This window comes from Accipiter gentilis, chromosome 26 (assembly GCF_929443795.1).
Source record: "Accipiter gentilis chromosome 26, bAccGen1.1, whole genome shotgun sequence".
NCBI lineage: Eukaryota > Metazoa > Chordata > Aves > Accipitriformes > Accipitridae > Astur > Astur gentilis.
The window spans coordinates 4,825,246-4,843,168 of NC_064905.1; the positions used below are offsets into that span (position 1 = coordinate 4,825,246).

At 37.9% G+C, this 17,923-nt stretch overlaps 1 protein-coding gene across 2 annotated transcripts in view; it reads left to right on the forward strand.

The window, feature by feature from the left end:
• The window catches only part of SLIT3 (slit guidance ligand 3), a 536,826-nt gene that overhangs the window by 25,317 nt on the left and 493,586 nt on the right, over positions 1-17,923 (forward strand). For both annotated transcript variants that reach the window (XM_049829395.1, XM_049829396.1), the window contains 2 exons: positions 1,051-1,122; positions 5,057-5,128. In XM_049829395.1, coding sequence (XP_049685352.1) covers positions 1,051-1,122; positions 5,057-5,128 — 144 coding nt within the window. The remainder of the gene's footprint in view (positions 1-1,050; positions 1,123-5,056; positions 5,129-17,923) is intronic.

The following is a 17,923-nucleotide window of genomic DNA, read 5'->3' on the forward strand; positions in this document are numbered from 1 at the left end:
AGTGTACTGAGAGCTATCCTTAAGTATAGGATGAGTCTTACAAGAAGGATTAGTTTATAAATTAATTTATTTTTAATTTGACTCAACTTTGAATTAAATAGATTTTGTCTCAAACCAGTGTTTTATTTTGATACCTATTCTATTAAGATACAAGTTCAGACATGAAATTCTTCCGTATTTTTGTGTGCTCACTCCAAAAAAAAAAAAAGCTGCAGAAAAGCAGGCAGCTCAAGCTCTGGTTACAGTGGAGTTTCCCTGTCGTGGAAAAAATGCCAGTTACTTATTAATTTTGAATCTAGAGCATAAATTAGCACAGGCTGAGACAGAGTGCAGAAGGTAATACTTGGTATGTGACCACACGAGGAAAATGTGTTGGCGCATAACAGAGGTGTTAGGAAATTGAGACTTTAAAGACAGAAGGTAGGAATTGGCAAAGGGTGAACACGCATGGAAACAGGTCAGTATGATTAACAGTATCTTCTGAAAAAACAGCATTTCCAAAAAGCTGGGATCAGAAGGCTGTCCAATTAGGATAGTTGAAAAAAACCCATAAGCTGTTCTATAACTCTACAAATCTTCCAGTCGTCTGGGTAGGAGCACACTTAGGAGTCCTTACAGCAAGTTGTTCTTTCCTCAAGCACTATGTAGCCTAAGTTTCTGTGACAGGTTAGACTCACTTGGGTTTAAATAACCCCAGAGTTTGATCTTCATTCTGGGCCTGAGTGCTCTGTTTCAGCTGTATTACACCAATTGGGTCTTGAATATATTTAGCCTCTTACAAGACTGTAGTCTTGAGGGAGAAAGAGGCATATAGTGAGCACCGATATTAGAAATAAAAATGGTGGAAACTTCTTGTATGAGAGCAACGTACTGAAAGGAGGAGGTAAAATGCATCAGGATTGATGACTTGCTTTTTGAGATTTTAATGGAAAAATTAGTTTGTACAGTTTGAGCAGCTGATAGGTGCTCTACTCATGGAGATACTTTCTGCTAATGGATTTTTGGATGTCAGTTATAATGTCTGAATTCTGGTTTCTTTTTCTTCTACAGTGATCTAGAAAAAAATAATATCACAAGAATCACAAAGACGGACTTCACAGGACTGAAGAATCTCCGTGTCTTGTGAGTATAACATGAAACTTGTCTTTCTTTACAAGACTATTTTAGGGTGCTAGTACTAAGAATGTCCATAATTCCAGAGATAAAATGCTAGTAATCTGTGCACTTCATTCAGTTATTAGTTTCCTTTTAAACCAGGCAACTGGAAGAGTTTGTGATACGAAACAGTAAATTATAGTTCCATGCTAAAGTCTGAATGCAGTTTCAGAGGTATTTAATTGTTTGTGTTGACTGGATTTTAATAAATACTGTGGTAAAAAATTCGGTCCACTTTACAGTCACTTATGTATAAGTCAATTATACTGAATCATTAGCAAATAGGGCTTTTCAGATTTTGGTCACTTTAAGGTACAGTGCCATTAATAGGACTTTTGCAGAAGATAAAGCAGAACTTGATTAAGGTAGCAGTAGAAGTTGTATACAAGGAAGTCTGTGATTTGTTTTCTAGTCTAAGATGAAGTAATAAATAAATTTCAGTTGGTGCTGTCTCTTGATCTAGAAGTATCAGTCAAGAGCTTAACTGTACTTCTAAATGGACCTTGAACATCAAAAGGGGAAACATCAATCTGCAGAATTTGTCCTTCCTGATTTCCTGTTTTCTCTTCTATGAACCTCAAATAGCCCCACTAATTTAGTGATGAAAATTAGGGCTACTTCATAGACATTTATTGTAGTTACACATAGACCTTTTTTTCTTGAGAAAATAATCTTGGGTTAAAAGAACAAGAAATAGATTTTAAAGCTGTTTTAGTCCTTTCAGGAAAAGTTGGAGGTTCTTTCTATTTGAAGTGAATTCAGTTTTCCCCTTGAAATTTCTCTAATAGTTTTTCTGAATCACATCAAGTAGTTTAGATCCTCTTCACATCAACATAGATAGAAGTAGACAGAGACAGATGCCTCTGCCATAAATACTGTGGGGATCTGGTATTTGCTTTGTGGAAATTAAGTTAATTGCGTTATTTTCATATAAAATACATAGCTTTAAATATTTGGGCATGTATGGGGTGGGGCAGGGGAAGCCAGATAAGAGGAAGAAAATTGTTTTGAATGTAACTGAGGCTAAGCTCTTACGTTCTTAGTGTTTCTGGAGCTCTCATTTAATGTAACTGTTCATTTCTGCCTTCACTGGGCTGGTATTTGGGCACTGAGTGCTGCTGTAGCAATGCAACTTTGAAAGTTTCTCGGTGAGAAACATTGCTATGTTATGGGGAAGATAATATATGCCTGTGTGTAGATCTATATGTTTAAAAGCAGTGGCGGACATGTTTTTATTGACAGTGTTTCTGAAACATGAAAGGTATTTATTTATGTTAACAGTAGCCAATGGATAAAGTTCAAATTTCTAATTTTACTTAACTAGATATCAAATCTTTTTTCTTTTCTGTTTATCAAGAGCCATTTACATAATAGTGACAACATTCTCTGTGTGTGTGCCATCTAGTTCACTAGCAGTATTTTACTACACTGTTACGCTTAATTCCAAGTTGTAGTGACCAAGACAAAAACCTGATCTTGAGTTGGTCCCAGCACTGACAGAGGCAGCTTGGTTTTACCACTCTGTTGACCTCTTCTTCTGAAACAAACAGCTATCGGAAGTTAAGAAACACACAAGTGATCTCACCAGCACCCCCTGAAAATTCCTTTCTGTAATTCTTAACATTGCTCTCTGCAGTCAGTCTTTTCCTCTGAGTATCTTCTTTTAGAAGTCCTTAAAACTGCAACTGTTAAACTGTTACAGGTTTTTAGTGATAATTCAATCAATGAATTAATAGAATCCTGCCAATGATAAGACACGTCTTTTCTCCTGTTACGTTAACACTTTTGAACAAGTTCTGATATACTAAGAAAATATTTCAAGTGTATTGGAGGACTTTTCGTTCCTGTGGTGTTTCTCTCATCTCTAGCAGTGGAGTCATTTAGATTTCCTTGGCTCTCATCCCAACTGTCAACAGCATTTTGGAAGTCTATTAAAATAAATGTACTACACTATTACTAATGTCAGTAGTTGTTTTGGTTTGGTAGGTTTTGTATGGTGTCAGACATTGCCAAATGCCACTGTAGTCATTTATACTGAATGTCCTTAACGATAAGCAAAATATGCAACTGCCATCTTTACGTGAATTTTTTGTTCTGTGTTCATTACAGATTTAAGTAACACATTTGTTCGGCCTTTGAGTAGTGTGGTGGTTGCCGCAGAAGTCATTAGGAAAAAACCCACAATACACCTATTAAAAAAATATATTTTTTTATATTGGTTTTGTCTTCCAACGTATTAAAACCATTTGAAACCCAAGACATGCCATTCCATTGTCTGCTAACTACCCATTTTTGTTCATTGTTGTGTATTTCTCTATTCTACATGTTCCTGTCATATCTGGTATGCGTTTGTGGGTTTTCTTATTTTACTTTGTGCAGTTTTTTTTTTTTACTTTGCGTACTTCTGCTCTCTAGAAGTCCTTCAGATTTTTTCTTATTTTTTCTTGGCTTTCTCTTATGGTCTTTTCATAATTCTGGCTATTCTACATTACTGACACTCTATTTTTTTCCTCTTTTTTTCCCTCATGTGATGGCAGTATAGGGGAAGCACAGAAACATGAAACTTGTCCCAGAGTTCCTAGAAAGGTAGTCTAGTCCTGTTTTCAGACGTCAGAACGAGGACAACAACAAGTGATCCAGAAACTGGTAGAACAGTACAACAGAAAAAACCTTCCAGTCTCAAGCTGACAACACACGTGCAAAATATTCTGTTGTGCACCTTTTCCTTTTATCCCTTATAACTTCATCCTTATATCTCTTTCTTCATGCGGTTTTTCCTTCCCCTCCTTTTAGGAACATGCCTCTCTGGTTCACATGTTAGGGTTTTTTTTAATTTCACTTTTTTGATCTTCATATGTGGTCTTAGCTGCGGAATACTCTCTTGCTGTCTGTCCTCTCAACTGCTACCCGGTTGAACAGGTCTGAGCATCTCCGTAGGATTGAGTGCAGAGGAGTGGCTGTTGAGAACAGGCAAGGATAGTGCTTCTTCACTAGTAAGTCGTGGCCTAGCTCAGACTTACTATATGTTAACTTCTTCCTTTCTGTGTTTTAGCTAAAGCCACATCAAATGTTCAGAAAGCCTAGAGGTTTAGTCCGTGCATCTAAGTGCTCTTGCAGAAGCAGAAAATGGGTGTGTGCTGGAAGGCAGCCCTGAGAGAGGAAAAAGTTCAGCCTAAATTGGGACTATTGGTATCTCTCTTCCCCAGCTTCCACTTTACCGATGAAGAGTATTTCTGCTGTGTAAATGAATAGTCATTTCCTACACACTGTAAATCGAGGAGAAGTCAGGCTCCACTGCTTACAATTTATCCTTGTCTCAGTCTCAGGGGGTGAAGAAGAGCAGGGTCAGACACGCTGGAAACCTGGGACTCTTCCCTTGCATTTTTGCTCCCTGTTGTACAGCGAGGCTGTGTACAGGTGCCACGCGTATCGGCCATGGCTGTATGGGGGGACTGAACCCCTTTGGATGACTTGCAAGTGGTTTACCCTGGGGCAAGCCTGAAATCCTTGCAGAACGTAAAGGCTGGACAAAAAAAATTATGTGGGTTCCTGCTGTGGGCTGTAGGAGTCCCTTATCTCAATTACATTACATAAGCTATATAATAGTAATATACCAAGGATGTAACAGTCAGCCTCTAGACTGACATCTTTCTGAGCATAATGGTTATGGTTATAAAAGTTTAGGAAAAAAAATGTTGACCAAATCTGGCAGTCAGGAGGCAATTTTTGATTTGGTTCCCTGTTAGCGACCAAGAGTGCTGTTCTGTCCAGATTTTTTTAAATAATCTCTAATTATAACTGTACTTCTGTGAAAAGCAGTTTTGTAGCGTGTGTGAAGAGAAGTGGGGAAGCTTTTTTTATTCTGTTGTCTTAAAATTAATTGGTATTTCTGGAATTGCAGACACTTGGAAGAAAATCAGATTAGTGTGATAGAACGTGGAGCATTTCAGGATCTAAAACAACTTGAACGGCTGTAAGTATCTCTACATACCTATGGAAAATCTGCATTTTTTCTACCTCATTGTTAATGGTCATTCATAATGTTTCATGGTCATAAAATTAACTTACTTTGAGAAAAAGAGATGGGTACCTGCCTAAATTAAAGCATGCTCTTAAGCACAGTTGAATTTATATTGTATGATAGCTAATACTTGCAATAAAATGTACAATTGCTTGCCAAGAAAACAGAACTGTCGGTGACACTGGAATCTTAACGTTATCAAAAGGACATTATCTGAGCAACTCTAAAATTGAAATGTAGGTGAAAAAAGATTTGTTTATAATAATTTCATATTTTATATAGATAAAATATTTGTATTTTTATATAGATACATAAATCTATGCTAGTGGAAGTTGCATTTGTCTCCTTTGAGAACCACAGTATTTCTAAAACTGCCTTTAGACTTAATTTTCTGATTAGCTTAATTTCCTTTAAAGTTGCATAATGCCACTGATACCAGTGGATTCCCGGGTATCACACAAGACTTGGTGGAGAAAAGAATGTAGATTTCCTCTGCTTTGGATACCAATTAAATTTATTTTTGTTTAAAATGATGACTATAAGAGGTCTCTTAATCTGGAATCTGATTTGTAGAAAACTACTGGCCCTGCAAAAGTATAAACATAAATATCAAAAAGTAAAAGAGTAATGCTATATCCAGTTGCTACTCTTAATTGGGTGTACTGTTTAGTGTTATCACGAAGCTAGGTTAATTCTGTCTGCTTATGATGGGAGAAAACAAAATCTCTGTGATACTGAAATACTTCTGGGAATTATTCTTTGTTAGAGGTAGTTGTCTAGTACAAAATAGCATGCTGGGTTGGAATGCCTCTTTGTTTAATGGAGAAGCAGGGGGGTTTGTGCTTGATTGTTAACTCTGTTATCTGCAAGGCATTTCTGGTAGGGCTTGGTATTTTCTCATTGATATTTTCTAGAGCAGCTTTCAAGAATTATGTTTCCACTAGCAATTGTTCAAGAGAAGTCTGGAGTATTGAGCATATGCTGTACTAAAACTGTTTCAGGTGATTTTAGGATTAGAGTTGCATTTAAGTGCTCTAACTAGTATGTTGAACTTTTAAAATTAATTTACTCGGGATTTTTGTCTTGAATTACAAAGCTCCATTTATGGCAATAAGGGAGATGAATTTTAAATTCTGATTATAACCCATTTTTACCTATATTCAATTAGAAAGCACTTTCAGGATGAGAGTTTTGCTACAGCTGATTTATTTCACATTTCTGGGGCAGTAAAAAATAATAACCAGCTTAATTTTCTGAAATTAAGCATAGTCTGACACTGTAGCAAAAATTTGTTCGTGTTATATCTCATCTTTGAGACTCAGTATCCTAGTTTGAAGCTCATTTGAGATATATATATGTGTGTGTGTGTGTGTGTGTATATATATATATAAAAAAATTAAGTCTTGCTCATATCTCTATTTAGGTACAGGCAGACTTAGTTAAACTACAAAATGAGTCTTGAAACAAATCTGGGAGAAGGGCTAGCTATTAGTAACCAGAAATGATACTCAAGTGTTGTCTTAGTGTGTTGTTTTTCTGTAGAGCCTGCTTTGTTAGCAAATGAAAATGTATTTTGTGAAACCAGAAGTTAGGAAATATGATACCTTTAATAGTGTCTCTTTAAGTATGTGATGTTTGAAAGTCATGCTTTTTTTTTCCTGTGTGAACTCTTAACGTGGCCTGTTAAACATACTGCATCTCTGCTTCTCTTTTAGGGTTGCCTGTCATTAAAATATTTCCTAAATTAATGTAGTATGAAAGGGAGGCCTGGAAACTTGCAACTTTTTGGTATTTTAGCTTAAATCATTTTTAGGACAAAACTATAAATCTGTTTTTTTTTTTGTTATGAGTCAGTAGGCTTTGGAGAATGAACTGTGGAAAGTTTGGCGTAACTTATAAAGGCTAAATTGCAACATTTTAGGTAATATTAAAGCTATTTTATTAAGTATTGTCAAACATTGCAAAATGTTAATGAAGAAAGTATGCTGGTTGAATTTTAAAAAACTGGCTTTTTTCCATTTAATTTCTTTCAAATAACAAATAAAAATTGCTTATATTGCTTCGATTTTGGAATAATGTTCTTTTTTGATCTATTGAAGTGGATGCAAAAGTAATCGTTAACTTCTTTTTAAACAAAGCAGCTGCATTTGGTCAGGCTTTAAAAAACAGGAGTAATTTCTATTCCTGGCAAAATACCATATATAAAGGTCTTTCATTCAAAGTAACAGTGGAAGTGTATTGTTCACTCCCTGCCCCATGGTAATCATTTAAAGGGCATAACCTTAGGTGAATATTATTTTAGTTCACTATATTTTCACTTGTCTGGATAGTGAAGCAAATCTGTCATTATTAACTGAGTAAATGAGCAGAATTTTGTTTGAGATGTCCTGCATAACAGTCTAGGTAAATTTTAAATAAAATATTTGTACAGCTCTTAGCCGCTGCTGCCAAAAGTGCCATGAAGGTGGGTCTCTAGTTATTTGGGGTCTGATTTTTTTTTTTTTTTTTTTGTGGGTGGGATTAATAATCACAATACCAATGGAGCACCTAAAGGCATTATCTAGATATAGGGCAGAGTATCATCGAAATTGTGTATTAGCTAATAAAGTTTGGCGATATCAGTTGAAGGAAGCACATAACGCAAGGTACGTTAAAATGGCAGACAGCTCAAAGTTGAGAAATGCAGTGATGTGTAAGGTAGAAGCCACTTCTTACTTTGGCATACATGTACTCAGCTTTCCAAATATGCAGGAATTTAAACCATTGCCTCTTAGCAAAATTCAGTGGGTTTAGTATAAGTTGTTCTGCTGAGTCCTAAGATTCAGAATTCTTGAGAATGATCAGCAGTACTCACCACAGTGGAAAACCAGAAATGTTTCTAGTGGTTTTATCCCAATAAGTTTCTATAGTTTTATTCCGAAACATAAAGATTAGTGGTGAGGTAGCTGACCGTAAAAAGCCAGGCAGTTCAGAGACAACGTGACGAGATATAATCAGTGCGTACAGCTTACTACCTTCCACTTGTTGCATGTTGTTTAGCTGCAGACAAACCAACAGGGCTCTTGTGCCGTGTAATGCTGTAAAGCTCCCAGAGCCTGTGTGTCCATGCGACTTGTGTGTCCGAGGCGATAGAACGACTTCAGCGTGCTTTCTCTCCGGCTTGTTAGCTTCTCCCAGGCTTCTCTAGCTATCGCCTTTCATTTAGCTCTGAAGTGCTTCTTTCCAAAAAATACTGCTAATTGAAGTTGAATGATAGACTTTGCAGGGGAGATACACGCATCTGTTCAGTAAGCGTTTAGAAGCCATGGAAATGTTCTGCTAAATCTTGAGAGTGCCAGCTGTAAATTTTGGTAGTCTGCCCTTCTTGCCAGTAGCACGGTAACAATTTTAGAACAACACCTGTGCCTGTTGGTGTATGGAATGTTTCAGAAACTGTAGTTCTTTTTTTTTTTTTCTAGTTCTCCTCTGCAGTTTTTTCCTAATAGTTAACTGTAAAAGGTCTGACTTTGATCCTCTGGTTTTGTTTTTTATGGTTTGAAGTAGCATGCATATGCCCATAGAAACACAGTGCTATACTGGCACAATGTGTTACACCCCAATTTAGTTTTGGATCTCAGCATTTCAGCTGTATGCTTTGCTATTAACCCAGTGTATGATTTTAAGATAAAATTAGTATGAAATTTAATATGCAAAAAGTATCAAGAAGAAAGAGGCATACTGGTGGGCCTAAAAGATGAACTGAGATTTCTTCCAGAGCCAGATGTATGTCACACATTTATGTGAAAAATGAGGCAGGATATAAGACACCAACCGATCCTGACTTTTCCACGGCCAACTGCCAGAAATTGTCACGTAGCTGTATTATCTTCAAAAGACTGGACTTTGGCTGATGGCTGGTTCCTTCTACTCAAATTAGTGTCTTTAGCTAGCATAAAAGATCTCAACATCTGAAAACACTAAAAATGTGTTTTTGTTGTTGGGGGGGGGGGGGAGGGGAATGCATAAGCATGGCCAAATCAAATCTTTTCAAAGTTGGGAAAAATAATTAGCTTAAAAAAAAAAAAAAAAAAGCTAGAATTCAGATTTTAACCCTAGCATATACATGTATGGTTTTGGTTTTGTGCATGCTAAGACAGGGGTCAAAATGGAAATTGTATGTGACCTTTAACTGCAGAGATGCTGCTGTGCATTGAGTCTTTGTAAGCAGATTCCTAAATGCTTGATTAAGGTATCAAAGTGTATTTATTTGGCATAGCGTACTGTAAAATTGCTATTAGTGACCAAGATGCTAAGGAGAAGAATAAATGGTTATGTGATGCTTCACAAGATTGAACAGGCTTTAAATAAATCATGTAATACAAAAAGCATCTTCCATAATTAACATGCTGAGTGGAAAGATTGCTAAGTGCTTCAGAGTAGCAGGCAAAATAATAAAAGCTTTGGACAGTTCTCTGCTGTTGTAAACAAAATCTTGCAAATCTTTGGCAGCATGGACAAATCTGTAGTGTTAAACAAGGGTTGCAGTGTGTGCAGTTTAGATGTTTTTCGGGAACTGCATGCGCTGCACATATTTATGAAGCCATATGGATTTGTAAATATGTAAGACAGTTTGAATGTAACCTTTCAGAAAAAAGCTTTATTGTTTTCTGTCTACATTTCCCTATGACATTATGGATAACATATCTAATTGGAAATCAGTCATCATAAAATGCTTATCTGGAAATGCTGGAGAACAAAGACAGACAAAACCGGATTTTGAGCTGTGATCTGATATTTAATCAATTTTATTACTTGCATACTTCCCTCTTCCTTCTCAAACTACAGGTTTGCTATGAAACTCCGCAGGAACAGGTGGTACTGGAGGAGTGAGAAATGATAACCTTTGCCTGTATTCTGCTCCTAAGACAGCTCTTTACACTTGGCCTTTCCCCTCTAAGGAGGGTGTGAATGGTAAATTGGGGCCGTCAGAGGCATCTTGAAGCTATGGTGTCTTTGCATTTCAGAGGGATGGATTTCTTTGCAGTCATACCAAAGATGGCAGCATTACTCATTGACTCCTGAGGAACTGGGTGTAGCATATGTCAAAACTTGAGTTAATCATTCATCCTGGGCAGAAATACTGCTGCAACAACCCACCATCGACAGGGGTAGAATGAATCTGTGCTGTCTCATCCCAGATCAGTCTTGTGTGTCAGTGATGTAGTCTTTCGTAAATGGGGGAAACCAGTTTCTGACAGAGACCAGTTGGAAACTCAACTACTCTTTGCGGGAGCTGGCAAACAATATAATAAACTGAAATTCAGTTTGTGACACCTTCAGGTGTGTTCTTGTTCTCCTGATTTGATAAATAAACTAGTACGCTTTGCCTGCGTCTGTGAGCGAGCAATATGAGGCTCCTTGCTGCATTGGCTGATGTTCAAGTAATATTGATGTTGGTTAATATTTAATTAATATTGTTGATAATGTTTGTCCCATATCTTCTGAGAAATTATTCCAGTTTAAAAAAAAAAAAAATAAGGAATCCTATGACCAACATCTCAAAAAGCAGTCTCTTTTACCTTGCATTTCCAAGGAAAGTTTAGCATTGCCTTTCAAATGAGTGCCTCTGTGACTGTTTACATTGTGAGAAGTCCAAAGCCATGAACTAGAATGTTTTGGGTGTGAGTATCTGGAGGGGTGTTATTGGTTTTATTCCTGGATGCCAATGGGACAGTCATGGACGATGGAGCATGCTGTACTGCAGAATCAGCACAGTATTCTTTGGGTCACTTTGATTCCTTTTTACTCTCTTGTTTGGGGTTTGGCCAAGCCTTCCCTTTGAGATAATCTCTCTGAAAAATACATGGGAAAATTATGCATTTATTTGGAGTGGCTATCTGGTTTAACTTGCATGGGTACAGCCTTACTACTTTCTTCAAGAACTGTGTTGTTTTGGAATGTGGGTCTTTAACCTTTCAAGTGGCCATAATGTAGTTTTTACTGCTTAAGTGAGGACCACATTTTTATAAGTACTTAATCTGCATAATTCTCTGACCCTGGTAGCAATAGGGTAGCAGCAACACCCTCACAGAGCAGCTTTCTAAGTTCAGGAGTTCCTTCATCAACTTATTGCATGAAAAAGAGTTCCACAGTTTGATCCTGCTTCTGCCTCAGAATCAGAAGTCTAGAGGAAGACGAAATCTCTACATCATTTTACTCTGGAGGAGTACGCACTTTACTCTTTCTACAGAGTATAGGAAATCATACTCCCTGTCTCTACCTTTTGTCTTGGTCCCAGAGAATGACTTTCCCAAAGTGATATCATGAGAGCCATCTCTGAGTTCTAGTTCATCCTGTGTGGCAGAAGACAAGCAAAAGCTCTTGGTTTCTAATGTCCATGTGAAGAAACAAGTCGAGTCCCTAAGTGTTCATGTGTTGAGGCTGTGTGCAAATTCATCAGAGTACTATGGTGCATCTTCCTGTGGTATCATGCAGTTCTTCAGGCATCTGCACAAGATATGCCTCCTTGGGTTTCTTCTCTGAGACTGGATTACTACAGGTTTTACTGGCCTCTGTCATTATTTTTGTTTTCTCATTATTCCACGGTGCTTTTTGCACCATGCAGCACTACTCTGAGTGCTGTGATCTCCTACCTTGTGCCATCTTTTCATGTATTGTTAAAACAGAGTGATTTGCCATTACCCACACAGCCAATGTTTTACTACAGAGCCATTCTGCCAGCTTTTGTGTATAGCTAAATCAGAGCTAGTCTACACCAATGCTTTTCCTTTCTTCCAAGGGGACAGAGTCATTTCTGTGTTCTCGTGGGCTGGGTAACACCTTCATTTTAAACCTGGGATGTTTATGACTCATTCATGGAGCTGATGGTCTCTTCTCTGAATATAATCTTGGAGCTCTCCATGAAATCTTTCCAATTACTGGTAGATAGATTCACCAGTCCTCCAAACCATAGGTATCACTTCCAGCCAGACAACAGGTTTTGGAAGTAGCTTGACTCATTTGACTGGCTAAACTATGAGCCAAGACCTCAAGCCTTGTCCTTTCTTTCTTAAAGAGCAACTTGTATGAATTTGCTTCTTGTGCTGTTGGGGTTATTTGTAAAGTAACCTGCATGATAAAGATCAACTCTTGTTAGCAGAATGGCTGAGACCCAAGCCACTTGATCTTTTATCAGCCTTATGTAGCCTTTCAGAAAACTGCTTCATGGGCAGTTTTAATCCAAATGCCTACTCTGAGGAATTGTAGAAGCACCTTAGGAAATTGAGTGACTGTGAAATATACAGTAGATGCAATTCAGGGTTGAAGAACAGGGAAATGGGGAGCAGAAAGGGGATAGGGAAATCCTAAAATGTTGGATCTCATAAAAGACTAAAATAGAAGTTTACAGTTGGTCATCAGAAGGCTGGCTATGTTTGTGAAAGAGATATCCATTGAAGGCCACTAAATATGCAAAATCTTCATTCAGCGAAGAAGTCTAGCTGAAAAAAGGTTGAAAGCTAGCAAAGCTGCTAGAGCAGTATCATACGTTCTTGCCCTATGCTTATGCCTCTGTATGCATCTGCACATTGGCACTGTTGGAAATGGGATACTGATCTAGGTGGACTATAAGTTCCAGTACTAGATGTTTTCTGATTTTCATCTTTTGCAGGAAACTAAACTGCTTATTGTCTTTTCCGTATCTTATTCTGCTGCTACTGGAATAGCTGCCTACGATTTAGGTATTAGGGATATGCTGTCCTTTTCATGGAGAGGGCTGAGACACTTCACAAAGTTCCACTGCTTTTTCATGTCTGGAGCAGAGGTATTTAGTGGATTTCCAGCTGCCCTTCACCCCACTACGAAGCTCATACTGAATATCTGACTTAAAAGGAGTGCTGTCAAGTCACCAATAAGAAATCCCTGTTTCCTATAGGACTTGTTTGACCAAAAACCCAGGCAAAATCAGTAGCTTCCCTGAGTAACGTGGATGATAATGAAAAGATAAAATAATAGGTACAAATTTTCTCCATGAGACATGATGGAAGCTGCTATACAAGATGCAAATGGTGGATTACTTAGCTGTGTGGTTGATACCTCAGTTTACATTTAGAAACACACAGGACAAAAACAATAGCAAGAACATGGTAGTTCTTGGTATGTATATGGGGGTGTGTGTGTGCCTGCATCTGCAAATAAAAAATAAAATAGTAAAATATATATTGACAGCTTGAGTGTGAATAGTACACTTCAGTAAATCATTGGGGAGGAATATAAGTACTATATCTTATCAAGTCACATCTTGGCTCAAGCTGACAGCTCATCTTTATTAATTCTTGGAAGGAAAGAAGGAAGCTCATTAATTTTGTATTGCTTTTGATTCAGCTTTATGTGTTGCTCTTGGCTCAAACAGCCAAAATAAATGTTCCCATGATATGGCTCACATACTTCATTTATCTGTCAATACTGTACACTACTTTCTTACACTACTTAACTGCCAGTAATTTAGAGAAACATTAGTCATTTGTGTAAATGACATACCAGATATGGTCAGGAAAGATTTTTTTTTTTAATTTTTTTTTTTTTTAATTCAAAAGAACTCTCTCTTTGCTGCTCCCACAATTCAAATGCACAGTCAATGTAAAATTGTTGTGGGGGGAGGGGAACTTGCAACTATTAGTCCCAAAAGTTGTTCTTGTTGGAAAGGAATGTTGTAAGATCTCCAGTACATACATTTCCATATAGAGTCAAGCTTCTCACAACAGTTAAAGACTGAAGAAAATAGTCGAGTATGTCCTATTTCGTGCAGATACCCAGTGCATATAGTGAATAACGTATTCTATCATTTATATTAAATTTTCAGGAAAACATTACTTTTTTGACTATAGTAGAATGATACTGTCCAGTAATGATAAATCATTTTTCATATGTATTATAAGTAGTAAATGCACATCCAAAATGAAGTGTACTTAAAGCTTTAAGATCATCTTAACTTTTTGGAAGTCAAAAAACCATTAATTTCCTTCTGAATTTTGTTGACTTCATATGTAGTGCAACTTTCGGTTTTAGCAGTTCCTTGAGAATCTTTTGCTGTTAACTGTTACAGCGTAGTCCAGTTGTGTGTGATGTTGATTGCTATGGTCCTCATCCATTAAAGCTTTCTAACAACTAGCAGTTGGCTACTTTAGGATAGCAGTGCAACTTCTTGCAACTGTGAGAAGGTGTCTGGTCCCAAGTGCAAGACAGGACAAGGCAAGTTAAAAAAAAACAACAAAAAAACCATAGCCACAAGTTTGGTCAGTAGTTATTCCTAAGAACTCACTGAATTTTCTTCAAAAGATGTACCACAGGGCTGAGGTATCACTATAACTTTGAAACAAAAGAATTCACACAATTTTTCGGAAAAGCTAAATAGGAAGTGGTTTTGGGGCAAGCTACTAAAATCCCAAGAATATATATTATATTCAAGGTTAGAACTTGATATTATGTAATATAATTAGACAACATAGTCAGTATGCAATATATATACATGCTTCTGTAATGTCCATGTCTCAGTATTTCAAGATTAATTAGTGTTTACCTTCTCATGTCAATAGAGGCTTGCATGTAGAACTCATTTCTTTTTGGGAGACACAGTGGTTCAAGTTTAAGTATGGATCACTAGTGTAGTAAGACTGTGGTGGATAAAATAATAAGCATGAAACAACTTGTAGAAGCGAAATCTGGTAATTCTGAGAGGTACCCAGTCTGCATTTTGCCTACACAGAAAGTCGGTTGCCTGTACTGTCTTAAACCTGGCTACATTTCTGTTTCAAAGTATTTAAGTAGTTTAAGCCATGTTTGTGAAAAGGTTAGAAAATTTTTAGAAACATCACTGGAAACATGACTCTTATAGAAGAATAAAAAAAAGCTTTAATATGAAAAAAATTATTTGGGGCTTTTTTGGAGGTATACTTTGTCATTTTGTGGGCATTGCATACTTGACGAACAGTAGGGCTTAGCTATGCAATATACTCTGATCATGGTGTTACCTCAGATGAGGAGCATCTGCAGTTTGGATCTTGATGTTGGGTTTTTTTCCTTATTTTAATGCATATAACTTTTGCTTTTATTGAAATTAGTTAAGCATTATTTCAAGCATTGAAATATGTGTAATTGTCTTTGTACACAGATGAGCCATTTTTTGACGTGCATACAGGTTATATACTTGGAAATAGTTTTTATTTCTTATGATCTTTTGAGAAAAAAGCAAAAATTGCCTCGTCCTTTTCTATTACCCCATAACAATTATGGCAAAGTGTCGGTTTGCCACAAAATTCTGTGATTGCTGTGCTTGAAGTTTCAGGACTGAAAAAGTAGTTGCAGGCTAATTTGGTAAAGAAGTCTACAGTCAACTTGGTAAAACTTGCTCCGTATCTATCAAGAGTAGGTGTGATAATGTGTGTGTCTGTGCACATCAGAAAGACACTTTTTTTTGGAACTGTGGTTGATGCGAGTGGCACAAACATAGTTAAACGGTACAAATTTCATTCTTTGCCTTCTACTGTTGATAAATAACTTGCGTGAGCTAGATCTTGTGCATGCAATCTGAACATGAGATGGAAAGGACAGGTCAAAAGGAATGCCTTGATCAACTGATGGCTTGAGAGTCCTGTGCACTACCTGCTGCTTTGTGTTTCTACTGGACCATCTTTATATAGCAAAAAATTTCTTAAGCCTGTAGTAGTGATAAACTAGTTCACAGATTAATCCCTCCCACTCTCTCTTGCCCATAAAAGTCAAGTGAACGAGAACTATATTACTTTGTGTTTATTTTTATGGGACTCTTGTTGGAATGTGTTTTTTTTTTTTAAATGATACAGTAGCTGTCACCTACCCTTTGGGAACTGTTCAGTGAATAAAGTAGTTATGAGAAATCACTTTATAATGATTCTTTGAAGATGTGCAGATTTGTACATGTGTAGTGGTCATATCTTCTAATTGGGTATACGCATTTGGGAAAATGATAGTTCCTGATAACTGTGTTTATGTACGGTGGACTCCTAGAGGGCACTAATAGCCTCAGATTTCATAGTTTACTATGTCTGCCTGTAGCACATAATTATATAGTTACATATTACTCAGCCATTGCTGGACAGCCAAGCTTTTTCCGGTTATTGCTGATGCAAGAGTGAACCTTTTATTTCTTTTGTAAACATTTTAAAAAAATAAAGAAAAAAGGCACCTCTTTTCTGAAGGAAGCCATTAGCAGCTCTGTCAATAGGTCTGCACAGGAGGAATCCAAACACAGGAAAAGTGCAAGAGAGGCAAAGGGCAGCAAGCAAGAAAGCAGGATGCATGCTTCAGTGAATTGGGTTTGGTTTGCATTAGTACATCTGACCAGGGCTACAAAACAAAGAGGTTTATTTTAACAACATGAAAATAAACGAGCCTGATTTCATCAAAAACATTTTCATAGTAGGTCACTGACCCATAAGAACTCATGGAAAAACAAATTTGGGTCTCGTTTATGTAGACGAGAGGTTCTATAACCACAGGATTCTTAAGCTTCTGAAAGTGATGGTTGCAAAGCAAATGGAATAATGACACTTCTACTACGATATAACCATAATTCAGTTGGAATAGTTGATCAGCATTGAATATTCCACCAGAGTTCTTAAACATTATTCTTTTCTATGGCTTGTTTGTTTGATTTTAGCAGTTTTTTATACTTGATGAAGATTTATGGCAGTATTTGCTTAAACAAAACACTTAAGCATTTAACAGTCATTTCTCCAGGATCTGTAGGAAATACTTAAAGGTCTGTCTTACTGTTGCATAAGAACTGCTACATGGCTGGTCTGGAATAATTTGGATGAACTTTGTTTAGCTGAAATAATTTTATCAAAAGGGTTTTGCTTCTTTGAGCTTCCTCGTATTAGGAGGATTATACTGCTTGCCATCTGAGAAATACCGTGTTGTTGGCCGAATTTCATGCTGTCAAGCACAGCAATCCTTAAATAATCTGGTTCCTGAGTGGAACAACAATGAATTCAAAGTACTTAACATCTTTTTGTTCTTGCAGAATATATGAATATGTACATCTTTGTATTGGTTTTGTGTGGCAAGGTTTTGGTAGCGGGGGGTGGGGGGGTGGGTACAAGGGTGGCTTCTGTAAGAAGCTGCTGGAAGCTTCCCCTGTGCTCGAGAGAGAGCGAGCCCATACCAGCCGGCTCTGAGACGGACCCGCCACTGGCCAAGGCCGAGCCAATCAGCGATAGTGGTAACACCTCCGTGATAACATTTTTAAGAAGGAAAAAAAGGTTGGGACAGAGGGAAAAACAGCTGCCGGAGTGAGGAGTGAGAACATGTAAGAGAAACAAGCCTGCGGACACCAAGGTCAGTGCAGAAGGAGGGGGAGGAGATGCTCCAGGCGCCGGAGCGAAGATTCCCCTGCAGCCCGTGGTGATGAAGACCCTGGTGAGGCAGGCTGTCCCCCTGCAGCCCGGGGAGGTCCACGGGGGAGCAGATCTCCACCTGTAGCCCGTGGAGGACCCCACGCCGGAGCAGGTGGGTTCCCGAAGGAGGCTGTGACCCCATGGGAAGCCCGTGCTGGAGCAGGCTCCTGGCAGGACCTGTGGCCCCGTGGAGAGAGGGGCCCACGGTGGAGCAGGTTTTCTGGCAGGACTTTTGACCCCATAGGGGACCCACACTGGAGCAGTCTGTGCCTGAAGGACAGCACGCCATGGAATGGACCCATGGCTGGAGCAGTTCGTGAAGAACTGCAGCCCG